Below are 21815 nucleotides of genomic sequence, written 5' to 3'. Positions count from 1 at the left end.
TGTATTTGTAGGGTTTTGCGAGTGTTTTCACGTCAATATGAAGAGATAGTTAGCCAAATCTTTTACCATGGACTCCTGCTGCGAACTGACCGTGAGTAAACATAAACACCCGATCTCGCTGTGCTCAATTTCTCTCGCACACGTGAAATGGGTGTTGTTGTTTCCAAAACAAATAGGAAGTTATCTTGTGCTTTTGCATTTCTGCACGCATACAGGTACCATTGCTATATTTTAATGATCAGAAGAAATATCAAAACCATCCAATATATATGATACGAAACAGCTAACAGAGGGAGGCAAAGATTATAGTATACCAAGTTTTCCGCGTGGTACCATTATGGAGAATAAATATTTGATAAAGTCACGTAGATGCGCTTAAACCTATTCCATCTGTCCTTATAATTTTTCTGGTCTCATCAATTTCTCAGGAAAATACGTACAACATATGTCCAAATTCCATATATACTATTTCTAAACTAATGAGTAAACTCATTAAGAACACCAACTGATATCAATAAACAGGAAAGAAAACAATACTTTATACTTCTATCATTTGGTACACATCTCTATGAAGCACAGCTTGTTTCTTTTCGAAATAGCTCCTTCGTGTCACAGCTGTGGTTAGTTTTGTTTTGTGTTAGGATGAAAGAGAGAAATGCAACATTTGCTTCGCGGTGAAGTTATATATATATTATTAAGATGAGCGGTGATAAGCGAGGTTTAACAAAGAGTGCCTTTCGGATGCACAATTTAACGGGTAGTTGCAGTCCGTGTTGAGAATTGAACCAAAGCTATGTAAGACATGTCAATATTGAGCTCTTTTGTGGTAAAAGTGAACTTCAGAAACACACAAAAGACTTGAAACATCAAACTAATCTAAAGCAATTGAAAAATAGCCTACCTATCGCTGCATCTTTTCTGTGGCTAGGAACATGCAGTGTGTAGCAACAAGAATCGTGTTAAGGACTTTTTTTTTCGAACATAACATTTCCTTCCACACCATAAAAGACAATATAAGTTTGTTAAAAGAAAGTGCACATAATATTTTTAAATTTTCTTTGTGATCCTATCATGCATAATTATAAATAATACCTTTCATACTACGAGAATGAGTTCAACTATACGTCATGGCCCCTCTAAAGCGGGGCCGCGGTGGCTCAGTGGTAGATCGTTCACCTCTGGTGCTTGGGGACCCTGGTTCGATCCCAGCTCGCACCAAGTGAACTTTGTGGTGGACAAACACCGTGTGCATGGGTTTCCTCGGGGTTCTTCCGTTCCTCCCACTTTCTTCATTCCACGATTTCACTAATTTCTCATCATCACCCCTCTCCTTTAGCCTAACCGGCATAATCGTGGGACGTAAAACTCAAAGATTTCACTTCATTTTTTCCCTCGAAAGCGATATCTTTCAAAATTATTTATTGTTAGATATTGTAAATTTACGGTATCTATTTTAGTGGACGAGAAATTTTGCATCTAATCGGATAATTTCATGGCTTCTAACAGGAATTCGCAGTTACGAAATTTGCATCACTGTCTTTTGAAAGGATGCCTAGAAAAAATACTACTAGAAAATAACTGAAAACACAAAATGGATTTGATAGCCAAATTCACGTCATCTTGGTTCGTCATCATTTTTCTTTAAATATTTGTATTTAGTATTAGATTAGAGTTTAGTGTCCCTTTCAGCATCAAGGCTATATGAGACGTGAACTTACAAATTAACGTGGGTTCAGAACCATAGGAGTTCCCATCGGAAGTCGAACCTAGGTCTCCCGCACCAAAGACGCGTACGCTAATCATATGGACAAGGGTGTTCGATATTTAGTAATGTGTACATAAAGTTGTGAAATTGCGCTTGTATAATGGAATGCAATTCCTTCTACTGACATAAACCTTCACAATACTTAGCTGGACAAAGTATCTTTAGAAAGAAAATGTCACTCTTTATGTTTCAGTTCCTGGTTCGACTGTAGGATGGAACAAATTGCAATGAGCGTTTTTGGATCCTACGTTGTGTAGTTGATTCATCATAAACTTGGTATTTGATACGGATATGAACTATTACACTTATTTGGTGTTTATTTCTAAATAAGTCCTAATACAATTTCATAAAGTTGTAATTCTTCTTTAGTTTGTATCACTTTACACAATGACAAATCCAAAAGGTGTGTTGTATCGGTGCAGTACCAGTTTTTCACGTTTTTCAAAATGTTCCAAAACCCAAAGAATAATCTTTAATTTCTGATATTTTAGTCGTCACAAATTACAATTTTATAATGTAGTCAATGTAACGTCCCGTTCAGCAGCGAGGCTATGTGAGACGTGGACCTACTGATTAACGTGGAATCCGAACCACATGAACTTCCACCGGGAGTCAAGCCCAGGTTTCCCACGCCAAAGGCAAGTATACTAACCGTTAGCCACGAAGGAGCTCCACCATAATTTTAGTGGGCGATAAGAAATATTTCGCCATTGCTTTTACAATAAATAAAATTTTTTAAGTATTAAAGAATAGTGGTAAGAGATTTTATAATAGCTCTTTTATTTATGAGATATGAGTATTTAAAAAAAAACTAAAGAATAAGTTGGCGGAACCACAAAAGACTCGTAAAATAAACTTTCTTATAAATACATACGCACCTTACTCACCTTTTATAATTGCTATGCTTACGTTCTCCATAAAAACAGAAATTCTCTTTTAATGATACTTTACACAAGATCATGAAGTGGGTTCAAATTTAATTAAAGGCAAAATACAATACAATAATCCACAAATATTGCCTCAAGTGAGTTTAAAGATTTCTAAACACTAGTGCGAAACCGGGCTATGCCGTTGCGATCGATTTACAGGTCTTGAGACGAAAATAAGAAGGGACTTACGCACACAGTAAGTAAAAACAATTAATATGCCTGTAACTTTCCCCCAAATGGGTGTATCTTAAAACTAACCTCACCATTATTTTTCTAATTAAATTCTAGCCCGAAATTATGTATCATATTACCCTATTCCCATTTTGAAAACTTGACCTTAATTCAAAATGGCGGATTTCAAGATGGCTGCCATCAAGGTCATATCTACCATACGACTTCCCCCAGGACTTATATGTATCCACATGGTTTTTCTTCACTTTTCTTCATTAACGCTCCGTTTACAAAGGGTAGTAAGGGACTTCTGTAGTAATCTCTAATAACCACATCACAACTCTTAAAAGTTATTTAAAAAAATAGAAAACATGCACCATGGAAAAAATTTGTCATCACAAGTAATGATGCATACATGCCTTCTATCAGCAAAAAAAGTTTCATTGAAATTGGAGCCGTACATTTGAGTGATGTCCCTTAGGGATGTGATTGAACGTGACGTCAGAACACATCGCCCCCCTTCCCGGAATTTACGGGAATTAGGTGACCTGAGTGAGCACATGTGGTGCCAGCTCTCTCCAGCGACCTATCAAGGATCATTGCGTGTATGCCAAGACGTGTCGCCGTTTTTATCCATGCCAAAAGTCGACATACTGACAATTAGGTAGGTAGTCATGATGGTCTGGCTGATGTGTGCGTATATTTTAACTCGTACATTTTGTCTCGACTCGAATTTCGAGACGTCTCGACTCGAATTCGAGTCGAGTCGAGACAGAGACTGTCGAGTCGAGACAGAAACATATTTTCGAGTCGAGACACGAGTCGAGACAACATTTTCTCGAGACGAGTCGAGACAGGCTTAAATCTCGACTCGACTCGACTCGAATGCATCCCTACTTTTGGCGTTGTTAATAGGCTATTCAATATGGCGGCCACAGTAACGAAACCCGACGCGAGATTTTTTGGTACTTTCTTTGAATTACCGAATAGAGTATTGTGATAATTTTAGAAAAAGTTTCGGTTTGTTATTTTGAATGTCCGGGTTCAATCCTAATTGTACTGTACTATTAAGGTATAGACAGAACCTATTCTCGGGACGCTAAATCAATTGCCAAAAACCGCTTCTTGATATCTTCTTATTTTTTGACCTATGGAAATCAGATTTGAAACTGGAAGTACTAGTAAATTTCAACCACATTCGGTTTTGGTGGAGTGTTGCAAATTGAGGTGATATACAGGGTGGCCCATTTTAATCTTTCCACGAAAATATCTCGAAAACTTTTCAACATAAATGTACCGAACAAACACTCAAATAGGGAATGCCATGGGGCACATCGAATGATGTTATCGTGGTGCCCCCCAGAGCCACCCTTCATGAGGGCCCTACTTTAAAATTTTAAATGGAAACATGGTGCGAGTGATACCTGGTTCGATAGATCTTTAAAAACTACAAAGCGTTGGGGCAAAAAATGTTCATATCGGTCACCGTATTCAAAATGAAGACATTCAAGACATCGTGCCTGTATCAAATTAAACGTCCAGTACCATTAGTGAGAAAACGGTTGGAGATAAACGATCAGAATAAAAAGTGAAACAGGGAAATGATATGGGGTACATCGAATGATGATGTTGTGGTGACCCAAGGGCCGCTTTTCATGGGGGTACAGTGCTCAACTTTGAAATTTTAAACGGAAACATGGGTCGAGTGATATCTTGTTCGATATTTCTTTAAACCAGGGGTGCCCACAGAGGGGGGCTATGACGCAAACTGCGTCATTGAAATATTTGGGGGGGGGTAAAAATCTATATAAATATGTTTGAGGCGGTGTAAAAATTAATCGAAAAGAATATTTTTTCATGGAAGAACACATACGGATAGACAATTGGGGAGGGGGGTGCGTCATAGACATAAGGGGCGGTGGACACCACTGCTTTAAACTCTAAACAACGCTGTGGCAAAACATTTTTTATATGGATCACTGTTTTCAAATTGGCCGCCAAGACATGGTCCCTGTATCAGATAAAACGTCCAGTACCACTAATATGAAAACGATTGGAGATAAATGAAGAGAATAAAAGTCGTATAGGAAATCACAGAGGGTATTATTATTCCACGGCTTGAGAGCGCTACAGCAGAGAAAAAGATGATTAAAATAAAAGTGACTTAATGCAAAGGAGGAAATCTAATCCCTAGAAAATTATTGCTGCAACCTCCCTCTGCTGAAGTAGGAAAGAATGGTGAAATTGCAAATGAGAACCTTAGTTTTTGGAAATTGAATCTACGCAACAAAATTATTTGAAATGTGTTTTTATAAGAGCTAGATGTCTCTGTAATGAGAAAAAGTAGATAAAATTCTCGTTAAATGGTATAGGAAAGGAGGGCAAAGCGGATCACTTAACTTCAAGGGCCTCAAATGGCAACTAAAATTAAGAATAGGAAACTAAAGTTTTTAGGAAATATTTTATGATTATTAAACTTTCAAATAACAATACAATAGTAACAATGATTACATATACATAAATGATATTGCTTAATTACTGAACTACTGAATTTATTCACTTTGCCCCACCGGTAGGGCAAAGCGGATCATGGTAGTGGGGCAAAGTGAATAAGCAAAAACTCATACATTAAAAGTCAGTGTTTAATACAGATATGCAAAATAGAAATTGTATAGAAGAACAATATATGTGTACACAGTCTAAGATCATAGAATGACACCTAAATGAACTGCTTTACATACCAGAAAATTAAAATGTTTAATATTTTGTGATTATTAGCCTAACTCATCTAAATATAGAATTAAGTCTAGACAAAGCTTGAATACACATGATCCCTAAATATGTTTAAAAAGCTCAAGTCCATAGAAGTTTTTTTTTTCTTATCAAGTAGGCATCTAGTATCTAGTTTCTTTCAATCTATAGTAACCCTAATGAGTACAATCTACGTAGTAGCAAACAGATTTTTTTTAAAAAAAAAAACAATAATAACGCTTAAGGCTGAAAATAATATCACATCACACGCTTGGTTTACACAGATCACAAATGTAAATGTCTTGCCCCTTATAATAATTGGTACAGTTTTCGTGAAACCATGACAGACAAATAGAACACTGAATCCAGTCTTCATTACGTGGATCTGAATAATATTCATGACAGAACTTTCATTGCTAACTACCGACTCCTTCTGGTGATTTTGAATGTTTTTCTTTGTGTGAACAAATTCAATATGAATTTCAATATTCAAATTAGCTGTGTGCAACGTGTACGTACCGTCAATACCACATTTAGTGCCAAACAGATGTTCTAAAACAGTGCTGCATTATGCTTGGGGCAAAGTGAATCGCTATTCGCTTTGCCCCTTCTAAAATTATTCTCTTTGCCCCACACTACCACATGAGACAAAAGACTGTCTACAGCATATGGATGACGTATTTACGATAATTCTCAAACATGATAACAAAGGTAAGATCCCACCCTGTCCATGCATAGTGTGTTTGCAAACATTCTACGGAATAGTAAGAAAATATTTCAAAATCCTTACCTCTTGAATTTTTTTTAGCAAAATGCGTATTTTCTTTTTTCTCCTCTCTCGTCTAAACAACAACACGTACATACAAAACAGTAATGTACTTCTCTTATTTCACTAGTGACGTCATAAACTGGGACAAACATTTCCTGCCCTCTGTTTTCAGTTGACTGTAAATTGCGTTATTCGCTTTGCCTCATATATCCACTTTGCCCCCCTTTCCTCTACCTTCCTTTTTTATTGCATGTAATGATTTCATGCAAAAATCAAAGAACTGGAATGCAAAACAAAATTGTTGAACATTGCAGTTTTTGCAATGTGAACGAGGTATCACTCGCCCCATGTTTTTTCATTTAAAATTTTAAATTTGGCCCTGTGCCCCCTGGGGGGTAGTGCAACAATAGGATAAATTCACCGAATATGGAATACTTTTTGTTTCTCCTTTATTTCTCAGAAATGCGTATTCCAGAATAAAAATGTTACACATCATAATACTTGTGGTAGCTTTGCGAAACAAAATACAAGTATGAAAGTTTTTTTCACATTATTGATTTATTACAATATTACAAAGTTGAAAGAAAGTCAATTTCCCATATTAGGCACATCCCGCTCCTAATATGGAACACTACCTGTTCTTAAAATAGAATACTAGAACAAATGTGTGCGTCTGCCTACAATGCGACATTTGGAGAATTCGATCATGGGTAATGCATTAAGACAATTTGTCTGTTTATTTAAGCAATACACTTATTTATTAGTTCAAGGAGGAGCCTCCAACTCCGAGATCACATTGGCTCTTAAGATACAGTAATTCTACGAATTGGAAAGGACTCGGTCCTGACCTCAGGAAAAATACCACTCCTGGCATACGCCTGATGGGACTAAAGAAAACCAGGGAAAACTTCTCTTAAGATGGGTAGTCTGAGCAGGGATCGTGCCCATGCTCGAATTTTAGGATTTAGGATTTAGATTTCTGGGCGTTCGGCCTCTAAGGCCATTTAGCCCGTCACATTTGAGGGATAACGTCCATCAGCGTGCACGGAATCCGAGGAAAGGGAAGGAAGAAAGAATTAGAGAAGGGAAGAAGCGGCCTGGGACCTATAAGTTAGGAACCACCTCAGTATTTGCTTGGTGTGAGTGAGGAAAACCTCATTCAGGGTGGCTGGCCTGAAAAAGCGTTTACACTTTTTTGACCGAGTGACCTCACCGACCCATGTTCGAATTATCCAAATATCGCGTTGTAGGCATTCTGCCTTATATATCATATTTTGTAGATGTATAAAACGAAAACAAAAAATTACTTTACATTACACAACATAATTAAAGCATAAAACAGCAGAAATACCAGAATTATACGTAGTACAAAGATAATTATCAAACTTGACTGGATTTATTTGTTATTAGGCCATTTCGTGGGACCATCTTTTACAAACTGGACATTTTAACCAGTCTATCTTCCCTGCACTAGCCACCACAATTTACTACAATGTCCACTTTATCCAATATTCCTCATCATCGTGATCATCAGTAGGATCACTTAAACTGTCACGATTTTCCTTCAAGTCACTCACTGACTTTTCGGATTAACTTTCTACCTTGTAGTGATGTCCTTTTCATTGGCTGTTTCGATTGAATTTTCTTGACCGGTGCTTCGAACGTTTTTTAACTACTTGCAATGATAAGGTAGATGCAGCTTTTAAATTGTTTATGTGTGGAGCGCTTGTAACTACTTTCGCCTCACCTGGCTTTCGACCACGTGAGTTGCGATGTTGTGGCTGAAGTTGTGGTACCTGACCCACTACATCAATCGGTACTGTCGTTCTGTTATCTTCACTTTCCACTGTAGATGACACGGCAGTTGGGACATTTGACCCAATAAATAATCTGTGAAAATTTCATTCGGATCGGTTCAAGCGTTCAGAAGTTATCGCGAGACAAACAGACAGACAACACAAATGCCAAACGTCTCTATTAGGAGACGTTCGCTGACACTTGGTCTAAAATATGAAGTCACATTTAATATAACTTACAATTCAGTTATTCTTCTTCACTTCTAGTTCACATACGGATTAACCTATTTAGGTATATTCCATATTAGGATCCTGCTAGTATTCCATATTAGGAAAATCGTCATTTTAGATAGTTCTCTTTCTACACAAGCTTACGTGATTCTCTGTGTACTGAATCTGTACGTCCTTATGGTACACTATATATGTAATCTAAATATCACAAACTCAACAATAATACCTGCCTCTTTTCGTATATTCAGCAGCCTGAAAATATTCGCCAGAAAAACTCAAGTTCTTCAAAAGAGTATTCTGCAGCAAAAGAAAAATGTTATGTTAAAGCAAACCACTCATGTGCAGACTGAGGGCGTCACTGTGTACAAGTTTACGTAAAGTCTTCTCGGTGGCAGCGCATAGTAGACAAAATAGTCTGGTATTTCATATTAGGAACGTATTCCATATATGGTTCACCCACCCTACCATTCGATGTGCCCTATGACCTTTCCTATTTGAGTTTTTGTTCGGTTCATTTATCATATTAGTGGTACTGGACGTTTTATCTGATACAGGAACCATGTCTTGGAGGTCATTTTGAATACTGTGACCGATATGAAAAATCTTTTACCGCTGCGCTTTTTAGTTTTTAAAGATCTATCGAACGAGGTCTCACTTGCCCCTTGTTTCCATTTAAAATTTTAAAGTTGGACCCTGGGCTCCCCTGAAGGGTGGACCGTGACAACATTCGATGTGCCCTATGGCATTTCCTTTTCGAGTTTATGTTTGGTTCATTTATGTTGAAACGTTTTCGAGATATTTCCGTGGAAAGATTAAAATGGGCCACCCTGTATACTTTAAAGACAATGTATACAGGAGCGTCATTTCAGATTTTGCTTGGGGGAGCAAGACCCCTGGATATAAGTAAAATTTCACGTTTTTCACTGATTTTCTATTATTCTATTGATAAAATCTATATAAACATCAAACTCAGGGGGGGGGCAATTGCCCCTCCCTGCCCCCCCTAAACGACGCCCCTGAATGTATAGTGTACAGAATACCGCTTGTCGCTATGTATTACCGTTTCTGCTCTACGGTGATAAATGTTGAAACCGGAAATGAATATTTTTTCCCACACATGGTGTGAATACAGGCTTAACGGAGGAGAAGGAACCTATTCTTGGGACTCTGAATCGATCGAGATCGAAACGGATCGAGAAACCACTTCTCTTACTCTTTTTGTTAGATGGAAATCCGTACTGAAATAGGAAAAAAAATATAGTAATTTTTAACCATTTCCGTATTATAGAGTGTTAATGGTTGTGGCGATTATGTTCTCTTGAGACCTCGAATCAGTAGCAGAAAACCGCTTGTTGCTAACTATTAGGCCTACTATTTCTTCACTATAGGAATAAATTATGAAATCGTAAATGGTTAGTTTTAACACCACGTTCGGTTTCAAGAGAAGGCTAACGGAAATGGAACTGAAACCTATTGCTGAAATGCTGAATCGATAAATATATATATACAGTGGCGTATTTAGGGGGGCTTCCGGGCTTAAGCCCCCCCGAAATCTTACTTACTATAGTAAAGTATATGAAATATCTTGCAGGATTTTCACATTTTCAGGCAACCTCCCCGAAAGTTAGCAAAGCCCTCCCCGAAACAAAATCGTAAATACGACACTGTATATATATATATATATATATATATATATATATATATATATATATAGGGGCGGATCCAGGATATGATCAAGGGAGGGGCTAAACCATATTTTGCCGTTTTATCCAGTGTAAAGCAGGATTGCAGCCCATTTTATCCAGTGTATACCTGAGCTTCCAGGCGTCCAGGGGGGCTATACCCCCTATAGCCCCCCTTGGATCCACCACTGCATATATCTCTTATTGTTTTTCCTCTATGAAAATCAGTGTAGAAACAGGTAGTAATAGTAATTTCAACCACTTTCTGTTTTCGTAGAGTGTTGCGGATAGGCATGTTAACTTGAGGTGCTAAATTGTTTTCACAAAATAGCTTCTCACTATCTATTACTGTTTTCCTTCTATTGCGATAAATATTGAAACCTTAAATGGCTAATTTAAATCACTTCGGTTTGAATAAAAGATTATCGGAGGAGATAGAACGTATTCCGGAGACGCTAAATGGATTGCAGAAAGCAACATATCGATACTTCTTGCCGTTTTTGCTCCGATACTTGTCCAGAGACGAATTTATAAAGCGGTCTCTAAGCTGTCCGGCACATGCGCATAACATATTTTGGAAGTTTAACACGTGAGTTTCGTTTCACAGTGTGAAAAACATTAATTAGACTTTCAAAATATGGGAATTCAATACTGAAACTTGAAGTAGTACAACTATAACTACTGGTTGCAATAGTGTAATAAGATCAAAGATGGAACCTGTTTCTTGGACACTGAGTTCATAGATAAACTATTGTGGTAAATAATCTAAAGTCTTCTTAACTTTAATGGTAACTTAGCAGTAATATAAATTGTGTTTCCTTAAACTATAATTACTTATTTTTTCTATTCCAGATTATCAAGGTTATCGATTAAACTATTACTTTCGATTCTAATTATGAAGAATAATACATACACCATGTAATTATCAACTTTACAGTTTACAAAACTCACCGTATTGGCAATGTCCTGACCCAATAATTTGGCAAAACACCGTATCTTTAACATGCGAACTAATTAGATTCAGTTCCAGTACAGTTGTGTTTCTTCTTTCAACAGTCAACATAACGCATGGGGAAGAGGGGATAGAAGCACGTTCCAAAATCCATCGTCCAATTACCTGAAATTGTCAAAGATAAGGTAAATTTGCCATATTTTGTCTACTTGCAGAATATTATAAACTTATTTTTTAAAGTTATTACATTATGATTTGATTCTGAGTTTAGCGTTCCTTTTACCAGCCAGGCTATAAGAGATGTGGATATATAGCTTAAAGTGGGATCTTATTTACATGAGCTACCGCCGGGGTCGAACCTGGATTTCTCACGCCAAAGTCTTGTAGTCTCGCCGCTAACCCATGAGGGAATTAAATTATTATGTTATGTTTAGAAAATTTAACATGAATATTGATACATACATATGTATTAACTAGTGCTTTTAAAATTATTCGAATAACGTTATTAGCATACTTCTGTTCTCTGTTGTTTTGTTGTTAGCCAGATATTGTTATATTCGTTTTCAATACTCTAACAAATATTCGAATAATTATTCGTTATCAGAATACTTATTCGTTGTCCTAACAACTGTTCAAATAATTATACGTTATCCGAATAATTGTTCAAATAATGCGTTATCTGAATAATTATTCAAATAATTATATGCTATGAGAATAATTGTTCGAATAATCATTTATTATCCGAATAATTATTCGTTACCCGAATAATCATTAATTATCCGAATAATTATTCAAATAATTATTTGTTATCCGAATCATCAATCATTATCCCAAAATTATTCAAATAATTATTTGTTATCCTAATCATCATTCATTATCCGAATAATTATTCAAATAATTATTTGTTGTCTTAATCATCATTCATTATCCGAATAATTATTCAAATAATTATTTGTTGTCTTAATCATCATTCATTATCCGAATAATTATTCAAATAATTATTCATTATCCAAATCATTATTCAAATGATTATTCGTTATCCGAATTATCATTCATTATTCGAATGATTATTCAAATATTGAATTTCTTATTAGAATCATCATTCATTATCCGAATAATTATTCGTTATCCGAATAATTATTCGTTATCCGAATAATCATTCATTATCAGAATCATCATTCATTATCCGAATCATTATTCAAATAATTATTCGTTATCCGAATAATCATTCATTTTCCGAACCATCATTCATTATCCGAATAATTATTCAAATAATTATTCATTAGCCGAATAATCATTCATTATCCGAATAATTATTCTAATAATTATTTGTTATTCGAATTATCATTCATTATTCGAATGATTATTCAAATATTGAATTTGTTATTAGAATCATCATTCATTGTCCGAATAATTATTCAAATAATTATTCATTATCCTAATAATCATTCATTTTCCGAATCATCATTCATTATCCGAATAATTTTCAAATAATTATTCATTACCCGAATAATCATTCATTATCCGAATAATTGTTCTAATAATTATTTGGTATTCGAATCATCATTCATTATCCAAATTATTACTCAAATGATTATTCGTTATCCGAATTATCATTCATTATTCGAATGATTATTCAAATATTGAATTTGTTATTAGAATCATCATTCATTGTCCGAATAATTATTCAAATAATTATTCATTATCCGAATAATCGTTCATTATCCGAATAATTATTCTAATAATTATTTGTTATTCGAATCACCATTCATTATCCAAATCATTATTCAAATAATTATTTGTTATCCGAATCATCATTCGTTATCGAATCATTATTCACATAAGTATTCGTTATCTGCATAATCATTCATTTTCCGAATCATTATTCATTATCCGAATAATCATTCATTATCCGAATAATTATTCTAATAATTATTTGTTATTGGAATCATCATTCATTATCCAAATCATTATTCAAATGATTATTCGTTATCCGAAATGAAATTGTACGAAACAATGATGTAATATTAAAAATATCGGTACAATTGTTTGTGGTCGTTCGTTTACTGTCATTTTGTAGCACCGAGAATATATATGACATGGACCTACAGCTTAGGATGGAATTTGTGTTCAATGTTGCCGCACCCAGAATCGAAAAAGGGACCTGTTCCACCAACGATTCACTTGCTACCCAACACACTAGTAGGGAGGGTTCTGTTTATTTTTTTATTGTATGATGCAATGGCGTATACTGGTTTGATTTATTGGACTACCACTAACCTTTATCACACCTGTACATTAATAATAATAACAATAAAAATATTATTATTATTATTATTATTATTATTATTATTATTATTATTATTATTATTATTATTATTATTATTATTATTGGAATTTAGTTTCTACGTTATTATTAGAGACCGGATGTTAGACAAAATGCCTATTCTTTAATATTAAAGATATGATCAAAAATAACGTTTTGAAGTTTATATGGGGGGTTATAGTTTCGATTTAAGCCCATTTTATTTTGCCTATTTTGCCTATTTCGACCTTTACTGCCTAAATAATTGCTTTAGTGCCTAATATTGCCTATTCTATGTATTTTCTTCAAAATAAGCCTTCATTGGGAAAATATATAATTTACGTAACATAATACACACATATTTACTTATATTATGTGTTTGTAAATACAAGCTCGTGGTACGTTACAATATATATACAGGATGAACTTCAAAGATGTTCAGATACTTCGGGAGGTGATTCGTGACACGAAAAGAAGATAAAAGTCCTCTTGAATTTCACGAATCACGAAGTATGTGCGCACCTTTATGTCCCAGTCCAATTGTCAGGATTCGATTTCGATTCCAATTTGGCACCCCTGTCACTCGAACATGACGCAGAATTCGACAACATGCAACAACACTTTTTGTCTTCTTTTCATGTCACGAATCACCTCCCAAAGTATGTGCACATCTTTCAGATTCACCCAGTATGTGCAATGCATAACATGCCTCGTTTTTGTATATACAGTAAAAGAAGATATTATTTAACGAACAAGTATGTTTCTATATTATAACGAAATACTTTAGTTTGTATAATATTTACCTGTACCGTGGGCAAAAAGTGCTCATAAATATGTAATATACTTAGTAGAATGTTCATTTTAAATTAACAAAAAAAGAAGAATGTTTTTAATATATGTAAGAGATTATTATGGGATAGTTGTGGCTATGTACATGTTATGTGTTGACCTAGTCAAGTGAATTTATGTATTTCACGGTTTTAAAAAGGAATATTTAAGACATATCAAGCAATAAAGGTGAGGCTAATGATCTTTGAATATCTGAGTTGATTCTTGCATAAAGAAAAGTTATTATCGCTTCGTAACTTATATTTTACCAGACGGACCAGGTTGACGACGCTTTTCTATAGAGTCGTTATAAAAATTTGGTTTACCAAACCCGGGATCTTTTGAAAATTCAGTTCCCGAAGAAGGAAAGTAGGGCTGAATTTACTTGGATATTACCATTTATGAATACGAACTTAACCGTATTACGAAGCGGTAAGGTCATCAAAAGAAAAATGGATAGTGAAATAGTGCAACAGGAATCTAATACCAGTAATCCAGGTGAAATTAGTGCAACACCAAGTTTGTCATCTGAGGATCGACTTTTGTTAGCTGTGCAGCGACAAATTATGCAAATGACGACTGAGATAAAACAAACCATGGAACAGAAGCTCAATGAATCTAACACAAACATGGAACAGAAGTTCTATGAAGCTAACCAGACCATGGAACAGAAGATAGAATTGAAATTCAACGAAGCTAACAAGACCATGGAACAGAAGTTCTATGAAGCTAACCAGACCATGGAACAGAAGATAGAACTGAAGTTCTATGAAGCTAACCAGACCATGGAAAAGAAGATAGAACTGAAATTTAATGAAGCTAGCAAGCAGTATGAAGAATTAAGTAAACGAATAGAACGGATAGAACTGAAATCAGACGATACGAAACAAACAATCGTCCAGGTGATGAACGACATATCCTCGCAGTTTGAAGAGAAGTTAAAAAGGTTAGCCGATGAGTGTCAAGAAAAGCACGATCATCAAAATCATGAAATCTGTGCTGTAAAAAAGGATTTAACGTTAATAGAATCTTCCGTTAAACATCAAAAGATCCAGTTGGCTACTATGCAGGAAGAAATTAAAACGTTACAGACTAGAGACACCATTTATCGCAATAATCTGGGCAGTGATCGCTTCGAGTTTCCCCAATCACCGGATATAAATACGCCTTCGCCGGAATCTGAGGAGGATATTATATTAGAGGAAAATTGTCCGAAGATCACTGATGAACGAAATATAAATGGTATCATGACACAGCACGCTACGGACCGGAACAATCACACCACAAGAACAAGGAGTGAGAAAAGAAAGGTAAAGCTAAGTGTCAAGATGAGCGAAATCAAAGCCATGAGTAAATTTAGTGGTAAGTGCAATGAAAATGCTAGTTCTTTCTTAGAGAAATTCCAAGACGAATGTAATATAATGTCTATCGACCGATCACAATACATGAAATTAATACCCCATGTATTACTCCCACCTTGTTCCTTATGGTTTAAGGCAATACGTGATCACATTAGTACATATGAGGAATTTAAAGCGGCATTGATCGCGAATTACGAAAATGACTTTTTGCTGGCAAACAGAGATGCCACTCTTAGAAATCAACATTTCAATCCTCGATTGCACAAATCTATTGTAGAGTTTGTTATAAATGTCTATAATGAATTAAAGGTTGTTAATCCCTTGCAATCGGAATCAAGAATAATTGCATCGATTCGCAATTTGCTTCCATTTAAATTACAGCAGATCTTATTTTCCACACAGTGTATGAGTTTCAGTCATTTATTAATGCTTGTACAATGCTACGAAACTCAATACCATGCTATGAATCTAACACAATCAGGAATGGGTAAAAATAAGAATAATTCAGATCATTTGGTCCCTGTTCGGAATTTGAATATCCGAAGTGTGAATAATAATGAACCGAACCTAAGACGAGTATACTCTAGCAATCAAAATGAACAAAATAGACAAGGTTATGTAGGGAATCCGCCTAACCTAATTAATCGTAATAATTCCTATGTTAGACCATATAGTCAAAATAGGTTTAAAAATAGACGAAATGTATGGAGAAATTCCACCAACGCAGCGAACTACGTGGATAGAAGTAATGGAAGGATAAGAGATGGCACTTCACATCAAGATCCAGGTATTGAAGTAATTTCTGTACAAAACAATAATACAGGACATAATCATGATTGTGCTGTACAGTGTACCCTATTGGAACCCTACTCGAGTATGAATTTAAACTAATTGCGGCTGATATGGTAACATCCGCAGAGTAATATGTTGTTAAAGAAAATCTACAAATTTTGTGACATTTTCTCAGGTCCTTATTTATGTTTTAAGGAGATAAATCCTAAAGTCTTCGAACTGTTAAACGCTAAAACGGGGAGGTCAATTGGACTTCGCAATATAGATGAGTTAAAGGTTTGGAAGCCTACTCCGTATACAAAGGAAAAATGGATGCATCTAGTTAAAGAGTTAGTAGCACCCAACATTCTTGATCAAATAAATAAGAATGAAAAATAACAATAATAATGAAAAATGTGTTTATTTAATAACAAAAAGGTGTCTTTTGTTTCTGTAAAATAAATTTATTTACTTCCATTTGATTATTCAAACGTAGGTTATGTTTAATTTTTATTCTTTCTTATTAATGTGAAGAATCATAATTCAATTTATAATTAATTAAAAGCAAAGATTATTTATATTAGATTGATTTGTGTTGAAAATTTAATTGTCAAAGATTATGTTAAAAGGAAGATCTATTCTATAAAATCAATTATTCAATAACTACCTTGAATGAAATTCTTCTTTATTTATGACATCTTAGTGCTACTATGTATACATTACAATTGCAACATCTAACTTATTTGTTATACAATGCGCCCGAAAAGAATAAATATTATTTGTCACATCATCGTTTGTAATAATGATCGAAACTAGTAATCTTGATAATTTGTGTTTCACCCTCGTTAATTATATTTCTAAGCGACGATGTTTTTAATGATAAAGAATAAATAATAATGTAATAAAAGAGAAATATTAATGAAATCAAAGATTTATTGTAAATGTATTTATGTGAATGATAATAACTAATATTTTATATATATATGAGGGTTAACCAAAAAATAATGAAGATATATACGAGGTGTGATCAAAATATAAAGAACATATGTAATGTACGAACATTAATCTAATCAGACCAGTGGTTCTTGAATATAAAAGCCAAGCCTACTCATGACTTTTATATTCAGTCCCTTTGTCGGGCGACATTTTCTATAACGAAATACTTTAGTTTGTATAATATTTACCTGTACCGTGGGCAAAAAGTGCTCATAAATATGTAATATACTTAGTAGAATGTTCATTTTAAATTAACAAAAAAAGAAGAATGTTTTTAATATATGTAAGAGATTATTATGGGATAGTTGTGGCTATGTACATGTTATGTGTTGACCTAGTCAAGTGAATTTATGTATTTCACGGTTTTAAAAAGGAATATTTAAGACATATCAAGCAATAAAGGTGAGGCTAATGATCTTTGAATATCTGAGTTGATTCTTGCATAAAGAAAAGTTATTATCGCTTCGTAACTTATATTTTACCAGACGGACCAGGTTGACGACGCTTTTCTATAGAGTCGTTGTAATATTCTTTGAACATTATCTATGACTTGAATCTATTTTTTAATGGTATTGAGTATTTATCTTCATTATTTCGAGTTACATTTTAGTGCCTATTTTACTGCCTATTTTTTAAATTTTAAGTGCCTATTTGCCTGCATATTTTCCAGGTTTTTAGTGCCTAAACATCCGGTCTCTAGTTATTATATAGTTTTCAAAATAAAAAGACTTAACAACACACTTTCTTTTTATCAAGTAGATAAATATGATTTGCTCTTACATTTCTATTTTCATTTGCTGCACAAAGTATTCCTACATTTTGCTTTGGATAAGTTCTAACCTTATTCAAACTCAGAAATTTTTGTTAGGAAGATTCCAAGCTTTAGGAGGGCAATACTACAACCCCACTACGCATATGTTTCACTGAAAGGATATTTATTATTCTGCACGAGTGGCGTCGCCTTGTGCAGTTCGCAAGAGCACGTGAACCACCAAGTATAGTGGACTGTTTGTTGCTCCTTAAGATATTTAATAATATTTACAATATTATTATATTGTCATTTCGTTTCTATTCTTCGCTTGCTTTATTCCTTGCGTATATGCATTCCATCATCATACCACGTTCACATCGGAGCAGCAAGCGTGATAGGCTGCTCTGTGTGTAGTACGCATGGCAGCGGAGGGAACGAACTGCGGTCTCCTGTCGTTAAAATCAAGATTAGCACTGTTGTTGACTTATTTCCAGTAATGTGGCGCTTTGAACAGAATCAATGAACTGCAACTTAAAATATATGGAAGAATATAGTGGTACAACATAATTCATTCTTTCAAACAGTTATCTACATTTCTCTTTATCTCAATTTCTCGTAATGAAAATACACTAATAAAACAAACAAAATTACGGCTTTTTGAGGTCGTATCAAGGGGAATGGGAAGGTGAAAAACCTTCTTATCCAGAGACTTTTAATTTCATGCAGAATAAAATTAAATTTTAATTTATTCTTAAAACTTTTTTAAATATGTACAATCTCTTATTTTTCTTTAGGCTATGGTTTTTTCTACCTAAATAAAGTAAATGTTTGTAAGAAAAGCTTATGAAAACATGCTATACTTGGTAATATTGCTACAATCGTAAAGTCTTACCTCCTGCATTGAGGGAACCTGAAGGAAATTTTGGAATTGATTTTTTTCTACATTCATCTTTAACACATGCAAAATGGAAAAAGACGAGTATTGAGATTTGCAAAAACATACGTTCAGCTGTAACCGGAAAGTTTTTTTTTTTTAAGGGGGGGGGGGCGGAACAGTAATAAAGTGTCTTGAGATAACAATGCAAAAGTACATGGACAAAGCGTTCCTAATTAAAGGTGCCTCTGCAACTATCAACATAATTTGATACATTGCATGTTTCGTGTATACTGTTAACAGTTCACTAAAGGTCAAACATGGCAGCTCAAATATACGAGTTGAGTTGATTTTTAGTTTAACGTCCCTCTCAGCAGCGAGGCTATATGAGACGGGACCTACTGATTAACTTGGAATCCGAACCACGTGAGCTCCCTCCGGGAATCGAATCGGGTCTCCCATGCCAAAGGTACTTACGCTAACCGCTTAACCACGAAGGAGCTTTTCAAATATATACGAAATAGAATATGTTTGTAGTCTTTATACTATGGAGATTACATTTAGTATATTGTGGAATTGATGGTGAGTTTGTAGAAAGAGAATGACATACAACAAAATTCGTGAAAATCATAGCAAATAATCCGAAGTTGACTTCGGAAATTGAAAGTTGTGTTATCATATTAAAGAATATGAAAGCATTTAAAGAATAGCTCAAAATAGTAGCTGAAGCAGCTCAAAATAGTCTCAGTGCATTAGCTATAGTATCAACAGAGAAAAAACTGAAAAAAAAAAACTAAACTTTATAAGAGTAATTCACAAGTTGATTGCCCAGAAGAACATCAGGAGTGATTTCATACAGGAATGAAATGAAGCATTTGTTTATAAATTGGTACTTTTCATTATATGTAAACATATATATAGTTACTTTCATTGATTATTTATAGTTTTTCTTATGAATAACTGGTGTTACCTACTAGCTCGTTCGTACGCTGCGGGCGAAGGTGGAGGGAAGGAGAATATGCTCATAACTACACGATTCTTCTTAAAGTTGAGTAACTACAGGTGGTTTCCTGCTGCATTGCTAGATTGAAAATCTCCTAAGAAAGCGAGAGAGAGTATGTGAAAAAAAACGTTAGTGGTTTTATTTTAAATTCATATATTTCACCTGAACTTTTAACATTGAAAGAAGGTAGTAAAGTATAAAATTATCAATATAAATTAGTTTATATTATACTAACTTTGTTTTGTAATATTCTAAGGCTACCGTCGGTAGGCCCGGTAGCCACGAAATACGCCACTGATATGATGTTTGAGACATTGTGCAGGATTCAGTTTTCGGACGCTTTAACCGTTACTTATGTGTTTAGGGATGTTATAATTATTATTGAGTTTACTATATTAGTTGTAGTCCTGTAAGTTAGTGTAACAATCTGTTTCAAGGGCTGGGGATTAAACTCAGGATCCGGACCAAGACGTAGTGTTATCATCGTTTAGACATATTTAGTAGATGAAGAGAACGAAAGAATGGAACTTACCTCATCGAAATTTATATCCTGTTGACTAGGGACATCAGTAACATTAGGGCAACCATTAGTGTGATGAAATGCTGTTCTTTTCTTAACAACTAAAGTGTTAGATTCTTGCATCGCTACAAAAAATAGCAGTGACCACAGTACAACATTTCCAGGGAACCACATTATAAATAGATTCTATATATCTTAATACTGAAGTACAAATGACATATTTCTATAGGTTTGGTTTGGATACAAGAAAAATTGAGGGCAGGAAAATCTTGAATGTAACTGGATATATCTCATTGTGGAGAAAAATTATCTCAGCACTTCCTTCCATGTTTGTTTTGCAGCTGCTTCATTCAGTGATATCCTATGTAATCGTTCATACGCCCTCTGTGGACAATTATGCACGATTTCCATATTATGATATCAGCACTATTGCTTTCATTTTATGGTACATTCAGAGTCGGCTTACTGCCAGCTACAGAATATACAGGGTGCTCCGAAACAACGCCAGCAAACTTTGAGAAGTTGGTTGTTTGTTTGATTGATTTGAGTTTCGCATCATTGTCAGCAATTATGCTATATGAGACGTGAACCTAAAGCTTAATGTAGGATTCCAATCACATAGCTCCCTCCGGGAACCGAACCCGAAACTTTAGAAAGTGATTCTTCCCACAAAAATATAAATAGGTCTACAGTGCGTTCAAAATGCCGCTCCATAATGGATGTAGAAACTTTCTATTGTTAGAAAAGGATTAAACCATCTCCTTTTGTCCTTGTGTATGAGTTTGTTGTGCTATGCAAATGTCCAACAGAGACAGGAACAAAGCTATGCTATCCCTTATATGTATATGTGCAATATATGTATACTGCACAATAAACACTGTTCGAATTACACTGTAACCAGTGGTTGTCCTCAAACGTCAGTCAGAGTTCTGTTGAGTATCGAATAGTACAAGTTGTATTACAGTATTAACAAAAAACTATGGAGGTGGTTTTTTTTTTTTTTTTTTTTTTTTTTTTTTTTTTTTAAGGAATGCACATTTCGTGCGAGTGACAAGTGTAAAGGACTTCTGAAAATCTATTATGAAAAGTAGTTCAACTGTATTCATGAAACAGTCAGTAGCCACCTAAAACTATTAAAGTTCTGAGGGACGATATCATATTTAAGGTAGACACAATTTATTAATCACCAATGTTTATTCCGTGTGTTCGCATAAATGTCTGAGAAGATTTACTAGTACCTTTACCTAATATGAACAGTTTTCAACATTTACTATAGTGATGTATTTCCATGTATTTATTTGCATAATCCACTGCAGAGCAACGTTTTGAACGCACTATATACACACTAACGTGAGTACAG

The 21815-nt window shown here is 34.6% G+C and overlaps 1 protein-coding gene across 1 annotated transcript in view; it reads right to left on the bottom strand.

The window, feature by feature from the left end:
• Positions 1–21333, bottom strand: part of LOC145695009 (uncharacterized) — a 50663-nt gene extending 29330 nt beyond the window's left edge. Inside the window, exons 1-2 of the mRNA XM_081771834.1 lie at positions 20468–21333; positions 11046–11211 (exon numbers count right to left, since the gene is read on the bottom strand). Of these exons, the coding sequence (XP_081627960.1) occupies positions 11046–11211; positions 20468–20629 (328 nt within the window). The 5' untranslated portion in view covers positions 20630–21333. The remainder of the gene's footprint in view (positions 1–11045; positions 11212–20467) is intronic.
• Between the last annotated feature and the right edge of the window lie 482 nt (positions 21334–21815).

Source organism: Thermobia domestica, chromosome 9, assembly GCF_964235325.1.
Source record: "Thermobia domestica chromosome 9, izTheDome1.hap1.1, whole genome shotgun sequence".
Classification (NCBI taxonomy): domain Eukaryota; kingdom Metazoa; phylum Arthropoda; class Insecta; order Zygentoma; family Lepismatidae; genus Thermobia; species Thermobia domestica.
The sequence above is the reverse complement of the archived record's forward strand: the minus strand, read 5'-3'. Positions and strand labels throughout refer to the sequence as shown.